The sequence below is a fragment of the Suncus etruscus genome, chromosome 6 (genome assembly GCF_024139225.1).
Source record: "Suncus etruscus isolate mSunEtr1 chromosome 6, mSunEtr1.pri.cur, whole genome shotgun sequence".
Lineage (NCBI taxonomy): Eukaryota > Metazoa > Chordata > Mammalia > Eulipotyphla > Soricidae > Suncus > Suncus etruscus.
In genome coordinates, this window is record NC_064853.1 from 127,991,080 (window position 1) to 128,011,267 (window position 20,188).

Here is a 20,188-nt window from a genome sequence, read left to right on the forward strand (position 1 = left end):
TATGCAGAGCATGCACTCCACCTTTTTAAATCTTTAAAATATTTTCCATTTTAGTTGTTTTGCACACAGAGGGTCAAGTAGCACCAACCAGCCCAGTCAATCCTCAGAAAATGGCTTCAAGTCATGTTACCCCCCCCCCCCCCCACTTACGGGGGCATGCACCAGACGTGGCTTTTTGCCTTCCTGGTACAGTGTCTAATTTTTCCTCCCAAGAATTATTTGCCAAAATGCCCGTTCAGAGAAGTCAATTATTGACCCTTATGTGGATTATTGGCTATAATTCTGTGACATTACATTTTCTCTTTATTTAAATTTTGTTCCTTTTCTTGTATAGAAATTCTGCCTCAGCTTTCCTGCAAACAAAGAAATGTCTGTACCAAAGCCCTCCAATAGTTCCCCGCTGGCTAGTTTATTTGTGACTCATATTTCTAGTATAACCTGGTGCCAGCAGCTTGTTTTTCTGAGTTTAGCTCTATGATGGTAAACAATTATTTCTGTCCCCCCAAAAAATCTATTTTCTGGCAACTAGATTAACATCATAAATATTTCTATATCTCTCCTCCTGTTTCCTTGTTAAACCTGTTTTTCTGCTTACCCAAAAACAATTCCACCACCAACCTCCAGCAGGGCTCTTTCTCACCTATAGGATAGTCGATATGTAGATTCTAGGCCTGGTCCCCCATTGTACTTTCTCTGGACGATCTCCTAAACTTTGTTTTCCCTGAGGACACCCTGCATTCCAAAGCCTGTGCTTAAATAAGTCATCACCTGAAAAATAAAATTTCTCTCTCGTCCCTTGGACGTGGGTCCCCATACAATTCATTTTGTGTGGTCTCATTTATTTCATTTTCATATTTCATATTCGTCCGCCTTGTGTATCTGCTTATTCCTACTGAGATTTATCTAACCCACTAAGTTTTTGCTTATGGATGCTAACATGTCTGCAGCAAAGTCACACCACTATGATACAACAATGATCACAAATTGGATTTTATTGATCTGTTTTTGGATCAATATTGCCACTTGATGGGGTTGGAGAGATAGTACAGTGATAGGGCATTTGCCTTGCATGTCCCCCAGGCCTGCCAAGAGCGATTTCTGAGAGCAGAGCCAGGAGTAACCCCTGAGCACTGCGGGTATGACCCAAAATCAAAACCACAACAGAACAAACCAAAATGCACCTCTCACAGAAGCAGACTAGTCGGTGGGGGGCGAACAGTGGAGGGAAGTGGACAACTGTCACGGGATCAGTGTTCAAATGTTGTATGGCTGAAGCCCAACCATGAATAACACTATGTAATTTCATGATAACTAAGTTTAAAGAAAAGAAGTAACCCTGAGAACAGGCAAGTGTAGCCCCAATCTCTCCATTCCTAAAAAAGCAGTGGTGGGAGAGACTGGAGAGATAGTACAGGGGGTAAAGTGTGCAATCTCTAGCCTCCCATATGGTCTCAAAGTACCACCCTCAATGCAGAGCTAGGAGTAATCAAAATATTGCTGGATATGGCCCAAAACAAAACAAAAAAGAATGAATCAAATATTCAGGGAGGCAATGAGAGAACCATTGAGAAAGTTTAGAATCTCAGTAAACAGGAGAAAGCAGGAAGGTGGCTCTGAATGTGTTCCACTGAACCCGTTTCCTCTCCTTTCAGCTACTCACAGTTTCCCCTCCAGTTGTGTGACTTTCCCCTGGTTCTCTTCAAAAGTCTCCTGGGTAACCCGAAGCTTCATCTCCATGCCCTCCTGTTTGGCCATCACGTTCTATGGAATAGAGAAAACCTCCTTAGGAAGCACGCAGGGGTCCAAGAGCAAGCACAGTAGGATCTCTGCAGGTTTTGCTCACCTTCATCTTGGTTTCTCTTTGGCTGTGTTTCAGCAGCTCACAGTTTCGAACTTCCTGGTTCCTCTGGCCATTTTCGGATAACTAAGCACAAAGGAAATACACAAGAAATTTAGAAATACCAACTCGGTCATTATTCAGGACCAATTTTCTGACCTGTTCTTGTTCTGTGAACAAGAACTTTGACACACACCCAGCACCATACTTAATTGTTCGTGTGGTGGTTCTTCTTTTTTCTTAAGATGGAGAACCCAGAGAATTCATCATATTATTATAAAACTTCACAACATCCCACAAATCTATTTGGATTTCTTCCACACCCAGCAATTCTCTAGTTGTTAACTATTTTTAGTAAATTAAATAGTAGAGACAAAAGATGTGCAATAAAACTAAAAGAGGAGCTAGAGAGACAGTAGAGGGTTGGGTGTATGCCTTCCATGTGACCAACCTGGTTTTGATCCCCAGTATCCCATAGGGTCCCTCGAGCCCACCAAAAGTAGATTCTGAATGTAGAGCCAGGAGTAACCCCTGAGCATCGCCAGGTGTGGCCCAAAAACCAAAACCAAAAGAAAACCAAAACAAACAAAATGTTAATATTTGATCCACCACATACTAGCAAGAACATGACAACAACTTTTTTTTTATGGAAGCATACTAAATACTCTAATAAAAACCGCAATGAAGATGTAGTATACATAGACAATATATTCAACTATATTTTAAAATCTTATTTGCAATAAGAATGGGGTTTGAAATGTCGATGCTATGTGAAATAAGTTAGAAAAAAACATAAATATGACTGAACATAAAGGAGGAAGCAACAAATGAACAAAAAAATTTTTCCTAGCTTCTGACAACAAATTGATTATAACTAGAAAGGACAAAAAGGAGAGGAATGGAGACAAAAGGGTAAAACAGGTAGAAAAAAGTGGTTACTGGCAGATGATTACCAGTTCAGTGTGAGTGGTTTATGAGTAGTATAAGAGGGAGGGGAAAGAGAGGGAAAAGAGAGGGAGAGAGAGAGAAAGAGAAAGTGAGTGAAAGAGAGAAAGAGAGAATTTACCCAATGAGGTAAAATATGATGTGAACTCCTGAAATCTGCCAAGCAAAGGTATACTCATTTAAAAAAATAATCTTAAGCCATATAAAAGTAAATGAGAAAAGCTCTGCATTTTCTACAATGTGGCACAAAAGTTGTACCACTTTAGAATTGTAGATGCCTGCTCACAAATCTTTGTTGGAATGTCACTTATGACCCAGAGAATCTGCTTAAAGCTAGTATGCCAAATGACACACAGAACTAAAATTGAAATCCCTTGAATATAGAAAGAGCCTCTCTCCAATCGATTTATTTTATCTCGATCATCTGTGCAATACTGGAAATAAGAAAATATAAGAAGTGACTTGGAAAACACCACATTTTCATATCACTAATAACATGCACTTCTGTCCTGGGACTCTATCCCACTTGGTCTGTACCAGCATCTTCCAAACCCAGAGTTCTGGCACTGCTCCCCAAAACTCAGTCTGACTTGTGCTCAACAGACACCCCACCTAGTCCCATACCATGCACACCCCTAGACCTCCTTTCATTGATCACTTACTTATCAAATCCCAATACAGACACCAGGATTGGTTTGGGCTTGTACTAATCACTAGGAGCCAGTAAATTAGTTACCATTAGAATCAACTGAACCTTCTAGGCCTTTCTTAGATCTCAAAGAATGTGGATCCTGACTACAGGTACATGACTAGCACTTCAATCTTGAATTTTGGTCAGTAGTAGGCAAGCAGGTACTATTTCCTATCATCCACTTGATTTCTCCCACCTAGGTAAGAATAGCAGCCGATCCAGGACCAAAGGTGGTTGGTTCGAATCCCGGTGTCCCATATGGTCCCCCGTGCCTGCCAGGAGCTATTTCTGAGCAGACAGCCAGGAGTAACCCCTGAGCACTGCCGGGTGTGACCCAAAAACCAAAAAAAAAAAAACCAAAAAAAGAATAAAGACTTCAGAGCAGCCCATCTGGAGGCAGGACCCATAGCACAATGGTAGGGCGTTAGCATACAATAAACCCATTTTTTCCTGGTGTGGTAGTCTCTAATTTATAACTTTTTAGTAACATTTTATATATTTTAATATTTTATGTTTTATAATTTATAACTACGACTTATAACTGTTATAAACATATATTTATGAAATATATCAATCACGACCATGGGCAGAGTGGGGTTGAGGGGGACATCCTAAATACCCTAAAAGCCTCTTATGCCTTTATACCTAGAAAAATACTAGAGGTATTTTTACCTATCAAAGTAGTATAGCATGCATACTCTATGCTATAAAAATACTTTCTAGGGCTGGAAAGAGAGTGGTTTCTTTGCCTTGCATTCCTGCCTACCCTGGAGGGTCCAGGGTTGATCCCCTGCATCCCAGAAAGTCCCCAGAGACTGCCAACGGTGATTCCTAATCCCGTCGGTCCCCTCCACCTCGGGGTGCCTCTCTGCAAGCCTTTCTGGAAGCAGAAGAGTCTCAATCTCTGACAACTGCTGAGAATGAATGAGCTGTGCATTGAATTGGCAGCATTTGCAGAGTCTGGGCTGCTGCCACCAACACGTCGCAGACGAGCAGTCGCCAGGGGGCAGGGACTGGCGGGCCAGGCCCCGGGAAGGGTGAAAGGAACCCCACGCCATCCACCGCTGTCCACCACCATCACCCCTAACCCAACCAGGAAGCCCCTCACCCCGCCGCGCCCCCACTCCCGGCCTCCGGAGCTCGGCCTCGCGCCCGCACACTTTGGCCCACCGTGGCCTCATGAACCTGGAACATCCAAACGACAACAACTTTTAACCATTCCCTTTCCTTGATGGGTTATCTTGTATCTGTCCCAAAGCAGAGCACAACTTTACTAGTACAACATACAGGCCACCAGACAAGACTGGATCTATGGAAGGACCCTTTGAAGGGCTGCATAGTTTGCTCTGCCTCCTATGGGATGGTTACTCAAACTGCGCCAGAATCCTGGTTTCTGTCTTTCTTCGTCCACTATGAGACAGGATTGTTTTTGAATACATTGAAAGCATTACTTACCTCTTTTTTCAATTTCAAGCCTTTGTCATTTTTTTGAGACTTCTGCCATTTAAAAGAGAAATAAACAAATTAGAATATCATGAATATAAGAGCCTTGCTGAATTTTTAATTTTAAATTATGAGAAATAAGTTTCCCAATAATTCTTTTCTACTTTAAGCATTTTTCTGAGTCTACTAAATGTGTGGAAAAGGAAGGAAAGGCTTTTCAATCTTAAAAGTATTTTAGGTTTAGGGGCCCGGAGAGATAGCACAGCGGTGTTTGCCTTGCAAGCAGCCAATCCAGGACCAAAGGTGGTTGGTTCAAATCCCGGTGTCCCATATGGTCCCCCGTGCCTGCCAGGAGCTATTTCTGAGCAGACAGCCAGGAGTAACCCCTGAGCACTGCCGGGTGTGGCCCAAAAACCAAAAAAAAAAAAAAAAAAAAGTATTTTAGGTTTAGGGCCCGGAGAGATAGCACAGCGGTGTTTGCCTTGCAAGCAGCCGATCCAGGACCAAAGGTGGTTGGTTCGAATCCCGGTGTCCCATATGGTCCCCTGTGCCTGCCAGGAGCTATTTCTGAGCAGACAGCCAGGAGTAACCCCTGAGCACCGCCGGGTGTGACCCAAAAAACCAAAAAAAAAAAAAAAAAGTGTTTTAGGTTTAGAAGCTTCCGGTAAATAATAAATATAAGGCTGAGGCTGGAGCAATAGTAGTGCAAGTAGAGTGTTTGCCTTGCATCAAATTCAGATTCAATCCATAGCACCCCAGATGATGGCCCCTGAGGAGTGATCCCTGAACAAAAAGCCCGGAGTTAATCCTGTATCACTGCCAGGTGTTTCCCCAAAATAAAAACAAACAAAAATAAAGGTGATGGCTGCCTCCTAACATTAAATAGTAACATTCCTGTATTTTTGATTAGGTCATTTAAGTAAGTAGATACATATTTGGTTTTTGGGCCACACCTGGTGGTGCTCAGGGGTTACTCCTGTCTCTGCACTCAGAAATCACTCCTGGCAGGCTCAGGGAACCATATGGGTTGTTGGGGATCAAACCCAGGTCTGTCCCAGGTCGGCAGCAAGCAAAGGCAAATGCCCTACTTCTATGCTATCACTCCAGCCCGTAAGTAATATTACAAAAAAAAAAAAAAAAAAATTTAAGTTTCAACTTTGATAACAAAAGCCCAGCTGCTATACTACCACTTGGCCTCAAAATCTATATAATTTTTATACCATATAATTTATTTCTACAGTATTTGACACAACAAATATAAATGGTCATTTTTTCATCTAATAGAAGAAATGAACATTTTATTCTACTATGCTAGGGAAGAAACTCACTATCACAAGTGTATAATCTCCTACTTAATGGTACTTTCCATTAAGAAAGTCTATGGTTTCTGGGTTTAATAAAACTTTTATTTGGGTTTTTTTTGTGGGGCTACATCTTCCATATTTCCAATGTTTTACATATAGGACATCTCAAGCCAGATACTAAGTTTTCATGAGAAATAACTTCATTTAGACTTAATAAAACATAAAAATAAAAAAAGTAGGTTTGGGGCCAGAGCGATAGCATAGTGGTAGGGCATTTGCCTTGTACACAGCTGATGTAGGACGAACCTTGGTTCGATCCTTTGGCATCCTAAATGACTGGGATATGGCAATTTCTCAGTGCATAGCCAGGAGTAAGCCCTAAGAGTCACATGGTATGAACACCCTAAAAAAGCAAAATAAATAAAAGTTGGTTTACACAACTTATTCTGAACACATTTAAATTTGCAACAAATTTAAGCCTATGAGTTTATAAATACATATTTAAAAATATTAACCACAGGTCTTCAGTTTCAATTGCTCAGTATATACAGAATTTCATGTAAATATACTAAGGTACTTCTCAATGAGTGAAACAGTCTAGGCTTAAACTATAGCTTTAGATCTCCAACTCTGAGTATGTTTCACATTCCAATACGAAAAAATTGGTGCAACTTCTGTTTTGCTTTTTTTTTTGTGTGTGTGGTTTTTGGGTCACACCCGGCAGTGCTCAGGAAATACTCCTGGCTCCATGCTCAGAAATTGCTCCTGGCAGTCATGGGGGACCATATGGGACACCGGGATTCGAACTGATGACATTCTGCTTGAAAGGCAAATGCCTTAACTCCATGCTATCCCTCCGGCCCCTTGCAACTTCTTTAGAAAGTACAGCTTGCTAATATTTTATAACTGCAACACTTGGTCCAGAAATAAAGATCTGGAGATTTAGTACATGGATCCTAAATGCTTTAGGGGGCCCATCGCACCACCACTGGTGCTAATGGCCTCTCTTCATAATAAAAAATAAACTCAAAGCTCTAAGGAAAAATAAAAAGATGAAATGATTTTAAAAGGTGCTATAAATACTTTTGCTTGGAAGCTAAACCAGAAAATGCTCAGGGGTTACTCCTGGCTCCGAACTCAGGAACCACTGCTGGGGGAACTAGATGGGATGCTGGGGAACAAACTCAGGTCAGCCACTTATAAGGCAAATATACAACCCACTGTATTATGGTTCAGCTCCAAATACTGTATATTTTTCACAGATATTGCAATGATTGGGAAATGGAGTCTGCTATGTAATTCTAAACTTAAGAGCGCGTTCAAACACAATATATTAAGTAGAGATGTAGGTAGAAATGTTGAATTTGTAAGAATCCTAATAATCAAGTTTCCTTACAAATTTACAAACTCTTAGCCTTCATTGATAGATTTAACACAATGTTGTCTCAGGAAATATCAGATACAAATATTTTCAATGATCCTATAAAGCAACTAAAAATGTTCTAAGAGGTCTCACTTTTGGTCTTAAAGGCTTAGCTCTTATTCCTGAAGCAAGCACAGTACCATCACAGCTGCAATTAAGATTTTCTTGAGATTCTGTAATAAAATAAATTGTACAGATTATGGTCAATGTCAAAAACTGAACTATCATCAAAATGACAAAATACAATTTCTAAACCTTTTTTGTTTTGGGGTCACTCACAGCAGTGCTCAAGGTTTATTCCTGGATTACACTCAGGAATTATTTTTGTTTTTGTTTTTGGATTTTGGGTCACACCCGGCAGCACTCGGGTTACTCTTGGCTTTACGCTCAGAAATTGCCCCTGGCAGGCTCAGGGGACCATATGGGATGCTGGGATTTGAACCACCGTCCTTCTGCATGAAAGGCAAACGCCTTACCCTCCATGCTATCTCTCCAGCCCCTACACTCAGGAATTAATCCTGTGTTTCTCTATATGGGAGTCAAGGGATTTTATGGATTGGTTGTGTGTGAGACAAATGCCTTACCAACTATAATATCACTCCAGTTCACAATTTCCAATTTTTTTTTTTTTTTTTTAGATAACACCTGAAAGTGTTCAGGTGCTGGGGTATGGGAGGCTCTTCAAGCTGAAATCCAACCCTTAATGGACCCCCTCAGAAGGAGCAGTATAGAAGAAGGTGAAAAAGTACAGGGCCAAAGAGATTCCAGCTTCCTTGATTAGGCTCAGTCAGTTAGCACTGTAAGACCTTTAGCCCAGTTTTATGGGCAAAAGTTAACAGAACAGAAGGTAAATCAGCTGGGAGACATAGTATGGGTACTTATGTTAATCAAACCTAGGTGGTCTCCAACTGAGCATGGGTGGGGTTATTTTTGTGTTTCTGGGTGACACCTGGGGTTACTCCTGGCTCTGAGCTCAGACATCACTCCTGACAAACTTGGTGGACCATATGAGATGCTGGGGATGGAATCAGGGTTGGTCCTAGGTTGGCCACAGCTGAGCTATCTCTCCAGCCCTTGAGCTTGGGTTTTTTTTTTTTTTAGGTCACACCCGGCAGCGATCAGGGGTTCCTCCTGGCTCTATGCTCAGAAATCTCTCCTGGCAGGCTTGGGGGACCATATGGGATGCTAGGATTAGAACCACCGTCCTTCTGCATGCAAGGCAAATGCCCTACCTCCATACTATCTCTCTGGCCCCGAATCTGGGTAATTTTAATGAAAACTAAAAATAAGGAAAAGAAAAAGGAGAGATCTTGGGGCCAGAGCTATAGCACAGTTGATAGGGCATTTGCCTTGCAAGCAGTTGGCTTGGGTTTGATCTCCAGCATCCCATGTGGTCCCCCAAGCTTGCCAACAGGAACTTCTGAGCCAAAGTAACTCCTGAGTGGCACTAGTTATGGGTCATATACCCCTTCCCCCAAAAGAATGAGAGAAGATCTTACAGTGTCTACAAACTCCAGCTTTTCTACTTGTCAAAAGGACCCAGTGGGGGCCGGAGAGATAGCATGGAGGTAGAAACACGTTTGCCTTGCATGCAGAAGGATGGTGGTTTGAATCCCGGCATACCATATGGTCCTCCGTGCCTGCCAGGGGTGATTTCTGAGCACAAAGCCAGGAGTAATCCCTGAGTACTGCCGAGTGTGACCCAGACAACAACAACAACAGCAACAACAACAAAGGACCTGGTGGATTGGGAAGACATCAGATAGCAATCAGCTGACAAAGGGGGATGGTTGGTTTGGGGATGAGGGGCTGCTACCTGCAGTTTTTAGTATTTATTCATTGTGTTCCTGGTCTGCAGTAAGGGCATCACACAAGAAACCAGATGGAGTCACAGGACAGTGCATTTCAGCCAGCATGAGCAGCCCCTGGGGTCTTACTCAGTCACCCACTTCTAGCTGTATGCTGCTTTCTTTGCCACTTCTATTAGCCAAAGTTAACAGAACAAAGTTAATCACCCATGGGACAGGGTTGACTTAATTTAGGATACATGTGCTAATTAACTCAGAAAAAGTGAAAGAATAAATGTAAAAAGTGATTTTACAGGTGTCTGATTTTACAGATAATAACACTCAGATGATAACAATGAATGGCACATGGTTTTTGCACATTTATTGTTAAAGATATAGGCCAGCCCCAATTACCAAATGTCTTTTTTAAAAAAATTCTTGGGGGGGGGGGTCACACCCGGCAGTGCTCAGGGGTTACTCCTGGCTCTAAGCTCAGAAATCTCTCCTGGCAGGCTCAGGGGACCATATGGGATGCCGGGATTCGAACTACCGACCTTCTGTGTGAAAGGCAAACACCTTACCTTCATGCTATCTCTCCGACCCCTACCAAATATCTTCATTCAAACTTTAATGACTATAAAGGGGGGGGGGGACAGAACAATAGCACAGCAGGTAGGGCATTTGCCTTGCAAGTTGCCTACCTAGGTTCAATTCCCAAAATTCCATATGGTCCTCCAAACCTGCTAGGAGCAATTTCTGAGCGCAGTCAGGAATAAACTGAGAGCTGCTGGGTTTGGCCCAAAACAAAAACAAAAACATTTTCTTGATTGTATGTTTTGAAATGATCAGTAGAGCAGTTTGTTTTACATATCTGGCATGTTTCTGGTTTCCCTAATCATTCTCTACAGAATGGTTGAGATACCTAACAAATGAAAGACAGGATATATACCTGAGCGTTGGGTTTTCCTACCAATATGGTTTTGTAAGCATTGCTGTGATCCTTTTCTAACATCATTAAATAAAAGCATTTACAAAAACAACGTAGCATTTACAGGTATACAATTATGTTAGTTAACTGCCATAAGTCAATGTTAATTCCAAAATGAAAAACATGAAATATAGTTTTGCACGCTATAGAAACACCGTTTCCCCCTCTACATTCTTTCCCAATCACCATCATTGTAAAACTTAAAATAGGAGAGCCAGAGCCTGAGATAGCACAACGGTAAGGCATTTGCCTTGCATGCAGCAAACCCGGGATGGACTCGGGCTCAATTCCCGGCATACCAGGAATGATTTCTGAGCATAGAACCAGGAGTAACCGAGTACAGCTGGGTGTGGCTCAAAACAAAACAAAACAAAAAAAAAAAGGAGAGCCATTACTGCACTTACCAGTTTGCTTTTTAAATCTTTGTGATTTCTGAAAAGATACTGGTCCTTTCACAGCTTCTGAAGTTTTCACATCATAAGCACTTGGAGAAGGTGCACAGCCTAGAACCATAAACAATGTTTCAGTGAAAGCTACTGAGCCCAAGGTGTGAGCCCTGGGACTGTCTAATCCTCAAGCACTGCCAGGAATGAAGCTGTAATTACTAGGTTGAAACTAGCTTGGCCACTAACACTGAAACATTGGGGAAATGGGGTACACACACATTTACCTGCTCTAGGGATTTTCCCTAACACGTGACATGTAAATGCACTACTTCAAAGATGTGAGTTATTGACATTTTTTTGTTGTTGAGGGATCATCAGACAGAAGATATGGTTTATCTTGGAAGACCAAGCTTTCTGGAACAAGTATTTTGGCTAGTAACGACTGACTGATTCACAAATTAAAAGAAAGAAGTATCTACAGCACAATATGATTGTTAGGATTACTGGAGTAAATAGAAAATCATGAAGGTGGATCAGAGCAATAATGAGGGCTGGTGCTTGCCTTGAACACAGATGACAGGAGTTCAATCCCCTCCAGTCCAGCTGGTGCTACGATCCACTCAGCCAATTCAAGAGCAATTCCTGAGTGCATTGCCAGAAGTAACCCCTGAGGACCCAGGGGCTAAGCCTTGCCCCAACCTCACCCCAACCAAAATAAATCAAAATAAGCAATTGAAATTGGAAGATATTTTCACTGCTCCAACAGTGAGCCTGAAATGTTATATGGAATGTCTGGTTAATAGAAAGAAAAACATACAGGGGCTGGAGTGATAGCACAACAGTAGCATGCTGCTGACCTAGGACAATCCCAGCTTCAATCACTGGCATCCCATATGGTCTCCATGCCTGCCAGGAGCGATTTCTGAGCACGGAGTCAGGAGTAACCCTCCTAGCATAGCCAGAAGAAAATAAGCTTAAGGAAATTCTTTCTCTCTTGGCCTTCCCTGGGTGCAAACAAGCACAGCTCTCTGAGAGACATAAATACTTTTTTTTTTTTTTTTTTTTTTTTTGGTTTTTGGGCCACACCCGGCGGTGCTCAGGGGTTACTCCTGGCTGTCTGCTCAGAAATAGTTCCTGGCAGACACGGGGGACCATATGGGACACCGGGATTTGAACCAACCACCTTTGGTCCTGGATCGGCTGCTTGCAAGGCAAACGCTGCTGTGCTATCTCTCCGGGCCCCATAAATACGTTTAACAAGTGACTTTCTAAAATATAAAAGAATGGCAAGTGAAAATTTACGGGCTCTGAAGTTCAGCTGTAACAGGTGTTACTGCAAACTAGTTACAAAAGTGAGCAGCCCTCATTGGCTGTGGAAAGAACAAATACGTCTTAGTAGATGCACACTGGCACGGCCCAGCACACACACAGCCAGTTAGCCACAAACAGTTTTTCAGAGAAATCATAGTAATTGCTCTAATGCTGAGAGTTCAAGAGTAGAGGGTTGAGTGAAACCATATATCTGTCAGTTTGGTCAAATGACACTGACCAAATATAAATCTGAATCATTTTACAAGTAAGATCATGAATAATATCGGACACGCTTAATATCTATTTTTAAAATGCATATATTAAGCAGGCCCGATTCCCATCCTAAAATCTCTTAATTTGCTTTAGATTATGGGAGCCTAGCAGGGAAAGGTCCATAAAAGTAGATACAGAAAGGTACACCCAGCTCTGAACCTCTTGGGCACCAGAAAGTTCACTGAGTCGCCTCAGGGGAGCCTTTGGAAAAGATATGATGCCCAGCCCCACAAAACAAAAGGTCACCAGAACTGGTCTGAGAACAGCTAGTTTCTTTCTAGTAGGTAGTTGTTCTTTTATTCAAACATCCTGCTCATTCTCTGCTCACCAGGGCGTGAGGCAGTGGGAAAAGAGCCCTGCTTGCACCAATGCAGACCAATCAACAACTGGCCCAAGTGTTTCTAGCCACATCCAATAAGATGGCCTGGGGTTCAATCCACCTGTCAACAGAATACAAGCTTTGTTCCTCTGCCAATCCTAAATGGCATTATTCATTGTGACTGGGAGGAGGCGACGAAGAGAAGGGAGAGAGTAAAAGTTAACAGGGCACTGGGCAAGCTCCCTCCACCTGGGAGATCTGACAATGACTTCACAGAGGTGACCCTCCAGGAGTTCCATCTCTCTAGCTCAACCCCTCCCCCTATTTCCCTTAAAAGGAATCTTCTCTGGGTTTCAGTAGTCCAATACTCTCAAGGGTAGTGTCCTAAAATGTCACAGAAAATGGAAACACACACACAAGCATCTAAAGACCCCCCAACTTTCGGCGCCGCCAGCTCCAGTCTCTGCGCATGCGCCGTGGCCCCGAGCAGCGGGCAGGGGCGTGGCCGGCCGCGCCGAAGGTCTCGGCGCATGCGCCGCGAGGGCTCCGCGGCCGGAGACACGAGTGGGCGGGCCATGTCCGCCCCGTTCGAGGAGCGCAGCGGGGTGGTGCCGTGCGGGACGCCCTGGGGCCAGTGGTACCAGACCCTGGAGGAGGTGTTCATCGAGGTGCAGGTGCCGCCGGGCACGCGGGCCCAGGACATCCGCTGCGGCCTGCAGAGCCGGCACGTGGCCCTGGCCGTGGGCGGCCGCGAGATCCTGAAGGTCGGCCGGGCTGGGCTTGGGGTGCTGGGCCTCGGCAGGGAGAGCCAAGGGGCGGGGTCGGAGCGCACTGAGGGGGCCTTACGGACCCGCAGAGACACGGGATGGTCTGGGATTCTTGGAGGAGTCCAGAGATTCATTCTGAGTTCTAGCCTCTAACCCTCCTTTGCTCTCATTTCTTCCCCTCTTCTTGATCTGGGGGCAGGCATTCTGAATGCTCTGATCCCACGCTTGGTTCGGGACTGGAGAATCAATCACTCATGTTGGGCTGGAGGTAACCCAATGGGGTGCCACAGAGTAGACTTGCAGGCAGCAAGTGATCTACCTGCTCTACTCTCTTACTTAGTTGTTACTATAAGTTATTTTCAAAGACATTTTTAAGGTGCGCTCTATGCGGGTGTTTGTTAACAGACAAATTTGCAAAGGAGCGAGTTCTAGCAAGTGAACCAGAGCAGAGTATTGATGGCAAGGTTGGCAGCTATGAAGGCGGCACAGAAATTTAGCAATATGACTATAACCAGGGGGCCAGTGATAGCACATCGAATAGAACCTTGTCTTGCATACAGCCCAGCCTGACATCCCATATGGTCCCAGAAGCCTATCAGGAATAATTTCTGAGCGCAGAGCCAGGATCAAGCCCTCAGTAGAGGCACGGGTGCCCCCAAAACAAAACAAACAAACAAACAAACAAAAAACCCAGAGAACTAGGACCAAGTACAGGGGGGCTTTTAAAAGACATTATTTATGTAGGGTCTTGTGTCCCCTTTTTACCTTATTTATCTTTAGATTTGTGTTTGGGTATGGGGGTTACCTGATTTTACACTCACTTCTGAAGATGCTGGGAACCCTATAGGATCCTGGGAGTCAAGCCCTGGTCTGCTATCACAGGCAAAGCTATTATACTATATCTCATGAGCTTTAAACTCATATCATCTCTGAATATCATATAGGATTATCCTGTGAATCCAAGACCCTCTCTTTCTTCCCAGTGACTCTGAATTTAGCCCCTAATTAAATACATTTAGGGAGAAGTTAAGATTTCCTTCTCTAGGGCCCGGAGAGATAGCACAGCGGTGTTTGCCTTGCAAGCAGCCGATCCAGGACCAAAGGTGGTTGGTTCGAATCCCGGTGTCCCATATGGTCCCCCGTGCCTGCCAGGAGCTATTTCTGAGCAGACAGCCAGGAGTAACCCCTGAGCACTGCTAGGTGTGGCCCAAAAACCAAAAAAAAAAAAAAAAAAAAAAAAAAAAAAAAAGATTTCCTTCTCTAGTGCCATGGGAGAATATGGCTGCTACAAATTCTGTTTCTTGTGTATGAGTTTCATCAGCGCGTCTAATCCATGATCCACAAGGTACTATCCTAGGGTTTAAAGCTCATGAGTATCCTAGCATCCAAGAGACTGCAGTGTCAAGGTAATACCTGCTATATAAGAAAGCAGCAGGTACTGCAGGTTCAGCACATTCCATATGGCTAAACCAATATTCTGTATCTCTTAATTTGGATCTTAAGGATATTTCAGTTTTTTTTAGGGAGTGGGGTCCCACACCTAGTGGAGCTCAAGGCTTTTTCTAGGCTCCACACTCAAAGATTACTCCTGGAAGGCTAGGGGGACATATGGAATGCCTGGAAACAAACCCAAGTATGCTGCATACAAGGAAAGCATTCTACCCACTGTAGTATTATTCCAGAGCCTAAAATCTTAACTCTTTTTCTGAGCTAGTTGGGCAGATCACATTTCTCCTGGACAGCGACTTAAGATTACAGTTCAGATGTAAGACCTGTACTGAATATAGCAATAACTATAATATATTGTACCCATAATTATTTTCCCCCTCAGTTATTTTAGCTTATGATGCTTGGTGTCCTTTTGTATACCTAGCATTTTAGTTTTCTAAAACTTAAATTTGGAAGTAGCAACAAATCATAGTGAATTGAGTAGAGTTTCAGTGAATTCAGTCATAAGTATATCATTTAGTACATTTTATACTAATTAAGTATTGTGTCATTTGTCCAATTCCCACCAAAGAAAATAAGTGTTTAAAAGTTTATCATGATTATTTTAATTCAGTTGTTTGCTTTATTTCCAAAGCATTCCATAGTAATTTTGCATATGTCTAGTCAAATAATGACTCTTTTGTATCTTCTCTAAACTATGGGCCCTGATATAGACCCCTGCATTCTTTCTCATACAAGTATTCCAAGTAGGGGGCCAGAATGATAGCACAGCAGTTGGGCATTTGCACGTGACCGATCACAACCGATCTCCAACATCTTATATGGTCCCCCAGCCTGCCAGGAGCAATTTCTGAACACAAAGCCAGGAGTAAACCCTGAGCACCACAGGTGTGGCCCCAAAACAAAACAAAGCAAAAAAATATTCCAAATAAATTAAGCATTATTTGCTATATGATAAACCAGTGTTGAAATGGAAAGGAAATAAGATTTGCATCCCCATACAATTAACCACATCTATTATATGTAGAGCAAAGAGGAAATTAGACTTGACTTAAATAATGGGAAGTAAAACACCCTTAAAATTCTCTGCTTGTTTTACAGGGTAAACTCTTTGATTCTACTATAGCTGATGAGGGAACATGGACATTGGGTAAGAGTAATTTGTTAAAATTTATGGAAATGTTTTCATATGTAAAACCTATGACACATAGGTTACATGCTATTATAAATCAATTATCAAAACCACTTTCATTTGTAAGATTGATTCTTCATTACACAAGTAGAATCTTTTTAAAAATTAAGCTTGTGTTCCAACGTAATATATCTCTGCCTTGATAAATTAAGACCTCTTTGCCTTTACAGCTTTAAGACACTTAGTAATTGAATTATGTTTAAATCACTTGTATGTAGGTTAACTACATTTTTAATACAAATTTTAATAAAAAAACTCTAATATTAATTTTTTTTAGAGGACAGAAAAATGGTCCGCATTGTTCTTACAAAGACAAAGAGAGATGCAGCAAATTGTTGGACTTCTCTTTTAGAATCTGAATATGCAGCTGATCCCTGGGTACAAGACCAAATGCAAAGAAAACTTACGCTAGAGAGGTTCCAGAAAGAAGTAAGGCATTATGCAGAGTACAATGAATGAGTATGGTTAAAATTTAAAACTGCTATGGGCTGGAGAGAACACACCATTAATTCTTGCCTCTCTTATTCACCCTATCCAACTTGTTGTGCCATCTTCCTGGCACTCCTTCCAAATATATTTAGATTTTGACCTATTCTCACCAACTGCTCTGCTACTAGTTCTGATCTGTAACACTTCTAAGGTATCACCTAGACTAGCCCATTAAGTTTCTAATTTTTCACTTTTACACTTAAACCAGTCTTTTTAAAAATCAACTTTCAACACTAAGATTAGACACTGGCAACCTGAAGTCTAATGGATCAAATATGAACCACTTTATTTGAAGTAAAGTCTGATTGGATCATTGGTATGGCCACTCATTTGTGTATTGTCTTTCATACAGAATGGCAGAATTTACTTGTGTTGACAGACAATATGGCATGCAAATCTTCACATACTTACTACCTGACCACAGAAATGTTTACAACCACTGTGCCAATAGCTTTGTACAAGCCTTAGTAATTATTTCTTGCTGTCTGTGTGGAAATGTCCCCTGAAATGGGATCTTAATTCAGTTTTAAATTCCACATGACTCTGATGGCTCCTTTCTGACTGTAGAGGCTCAGTAAATGTTTGTTGAATAGATGAAAATGCCCCTCCCCAAAACTGTAGAGCTTGTTGTCTTCTTCAGAGATCTGCTAGAACCCAGTGTGGCATTTTAAAAGTTTTATAAACTGCTAGTTGTTATATCTGTTTACACACATTGATACTAAAGTATATGCTTTCCCATGCATACATTGTATACCAACATTATAGTGCATGGAGAACTTATAAATATTTATAAATATAAAATGGGAAAAAATTCCTTATAGTTTACGTTATTTTCTAACTATTAATGTTTGGTTCCTTTTCATGATTTGTCACTTTTCTGCATGTTATAATTTTTTGTCTTTTTTTTTTTGGTTTTTGGGCCACTCCCGGCGGTGCTCAGGGGTTACTCCTGGCTGTCTGCTCAGAAATAGCTCCTGGCAGGCACAGGGGACCATATGGGACACCGGGATTCGAACCAACCACCTTTGGTCCTGGATCGGCTGCTTGCAAGGCAAACACCGCTGTGCTATCTCTCCGGGCCCAATTTCTTGTCTTTTTAACTTGTTCATTGGGGTTACTTATATTTTTTCACGCTTTATTTTATAATGCTTTAAAAATATTCTTTTATTATTTTAGAATCCTGGCTTTGACTTCAGTGGAGCAGAAATCTCAGGAAACTACTCTAAAGGTGGACCAGATTTCTCAAATCTCGAGAAATAGCCATCATTCATTGTTTACATTTTTTTTTGACTTTGGAATCTAGCATAATTTGCCTATTTAATCAAAGGCACAGATTATGTGATGGAAGAAAAAATATGGATGCCTTCAATTAACAAATTTGCAAATATACTTATATATGGATCTAAAATTATAATGAAATATTATTTACATAGGAAGCTTTGTAAATACTCTGGGGATTTACTTATTAATTTATGACATATTTTGCTCATCATACAGTTTTATATGTTGTAATTTACTAATTTCATATTGAACATCTACTTTTTTTCTTTTTTTTTTATCCCTCCCATGAACTTCTACTTCTAATATCAAACAAATCAGGTTATATGTCATGTAAAATTACTGGGTGCCTTCAGTAAAAATTTTTCAATAAGTGTGATGCAGGGGTAAGTTCAAAAAACCTTTTGAATTGAAATTGTGTAATCGTTGGCTAGTATACCAGTTTATTCAAGAAAGTTCTAATAAGTAAAAATTAGGAAAGGTCGGGCCCGAAAAGATAGCACAGTGGTGTTTGCCTTTCAAGCAGCCGATCCAGGACCAAAGGTGGTTGGTTCGAATCCTGGTGTCCCATATGGTCCCCCGTGCCTGCCAGGAGCTATTTCTGAGCAGACAGCCAGGAGTAACCCCTGAGCACCGCCGGGTGTGGCCCAAAGACCAAAAAAAAAAAAAAAAAAAAATTAGGAAAGGCCAAAAAACCCCACAAAAACGTACTAAATAAATTCATTTTTCAGTAAAATATTTGTAGTTCATTGTTCCTTGAGTAGATGATTGAGAGATAAACAGGATAATGCCAGAACATTATATTGAAACTAAATTATTTTTATGTCATTCTGATGTAAAAGAAAGAAAAAGGTATGTAATGTATAGAAAAATTTTAAGTGCAAAAACTGTATCATTTCTTGATCACTTTATTACTTGAAATGGAATGGTAGTTTAGTATTGATTTTTGTTTGCAATCAGTGTTACTAATTGGGATCTGACACTTCTACTTTTGGATAGATTTGTAGAATTTGTATTAGCATTTTTCAAATTTGTCAATAAGATTTTAAATAGCTGAAACCAGAATGGTAATACATGGCTATGGCTCTTGTGGGTATAGTGTTTTCCAAACAAAGTATGTCCCAACCCCTCCCACAAATAAGGTTTTTTGGGGGGATCACACCCGGTTATGCTCAGGGATTACTCCTGGTAGGCTTAGAGGAGTGTAGGTGATGCAGGGATTTGAACTGTTGGCTGCTTGCAAGGCAAATGCCTTAAGGCTGTGCTATCGCTCTGGCCCCACAAATAATATTTTAATTGGAGTTCACATATGTAAATTACAGAGCTTTATGATTTGTGGATTGAGTTGGGTGTAGTATATTCTTACGGCCCTCTGAATCACTTAGTTGTCTTTTCATTCCCACATCATCATTTGTTATTTTATGAGTTCTTTAACTTTATTGTATTTTTTGTTTTGGAGCCACACCTAGAAGTGTCCAGGGTTTACTCACAGCTCTTTGCTAACGAATTACTCCTGTTGTGTTCAGGGTACTTTATGGGATGCTGGGGATTAAATATGGGTTGGCTCTGTGCAAGGCATGGCAGTCTATCAAATATACTATCATTCCAGTCTGCACATTTATCATTAAAGATTATCTGACAGCTCCAATTTTTAAATGTCTTAATTCAAAACTTTAGTGAATATAAAATTATAGTTGATTATACGCTTTGAAATTATTGGTTGAGAATTGTTTTACATAATTTACATGTTTCTGGTTTTCTTAAATATTGTCTTACAGAATGGCTGAGATAACTAACAAATGAAAGGATATATATATATGAATGTCTATTTATCAGAGCCATATGGATTGTAAGCATTGTTTGTGATCCTTTCCTAAATTTACTGAATAAAAGCATTTACAAACACAACGTAGCATTTACAGTACAATCACGTTTGTAAACTGCCATAAATCAATGCTAATTCCATAATGAAAAGAATGAATAGTTTTGCATTATATAGATATGTCTGGGGTATAGCACCTAATGAAAATGGTATCTTTTATTTTCTAATCCCCCCCAACCACCATAATTGTAAAACTTTTAAAATAGGAGAGCCATTACTGCACTTACCAGTTTGCTTTTTAAATCTTTGTGATTTCTGAAAAGATACTGGTCCTTTTACAGCTTCTGAAGTTTTCACATCATAAGCACTTGGAGAAGGTGCACAGCCTAGAACCATAAACATTAAAGTTTCAATGAAAGTTACTGAGCCATAGGTGTGAGCCCTAGCCCTGCCTGATCCTCTAGCACTGCCAGGAATGAAGCTA

General features: G+C 41.2%; 2 protein-coding genes across 3 annotated transcripts in view; one reads left to right on the forward strand and one right to left on the reverse strand.

Moving 5' to 3' along the window:
• HMMR (hyaluronan mediated motility receptor) overlaps positions 1–20,188 on the reverse strand; it is a 46,557-nt gene extending 26,369 nt beyond the window's left edge. Inside the window, exons 1-6 of the mRNA XM_049775653.1 lie at positions 19,992–20,188; positions 10,823–10,921; positions 7,737–7,816; positions 4,929–4,970; positions 1,844–1,924; positions 1,661–1,761 (exon numbers count right to left, since the gene is read on the reverse strand). Of these exons, the coding sequence (XP_049631610.1) occupies positions 1,661–1,761; positions 1,844–1,924; positions 4,929–4,970; positions 7,737–7,816; positions 10,823–10,921; positions 19,992–20,106 (518 nt within the window). The 5' untranslated portion in view covers positions 20,107–20,188. The remainder of the gene's footprint in view (positions 1–1,660; positions 1,762–1,843; positions 1,925–4,928; positions 4,971–7,736; positions 7,817–10,822; positions 10,922–19,991) is intronic.
• On the forward strand, positions 13,229–18,130 carry NUDCD2 (NudC domain containing 2). 2 transcript variants are annotated; one of them, XM_049774581.1, is made up of 5 exons: positions 13,229–13,373; positions 13,410–13,471; positions 16,025–16,073; positions 16,393–16,544; positions 17,781–18,130. In XM_049774581.1, the coding sequence occupies exons 1-5, from the start codon at positions 13,238–13,240 to the stop codon at positions 17,862–17,864; spliced, it is 483 nt and encodes a 160-aa protein (XP_049630538.1). In that variant the 5' UTR covers positions 13,229–13,237; the 3' UTR covers positions 17,865–18,130. The 2 variants fall into 2 exon arrangements, with proteins under 2 accessions (XP_049630538.1, XP_049630537.1); XM_049774580.1 differs by having other exon boundaries at positions 13,229–13,471; positions 17,781–18,116.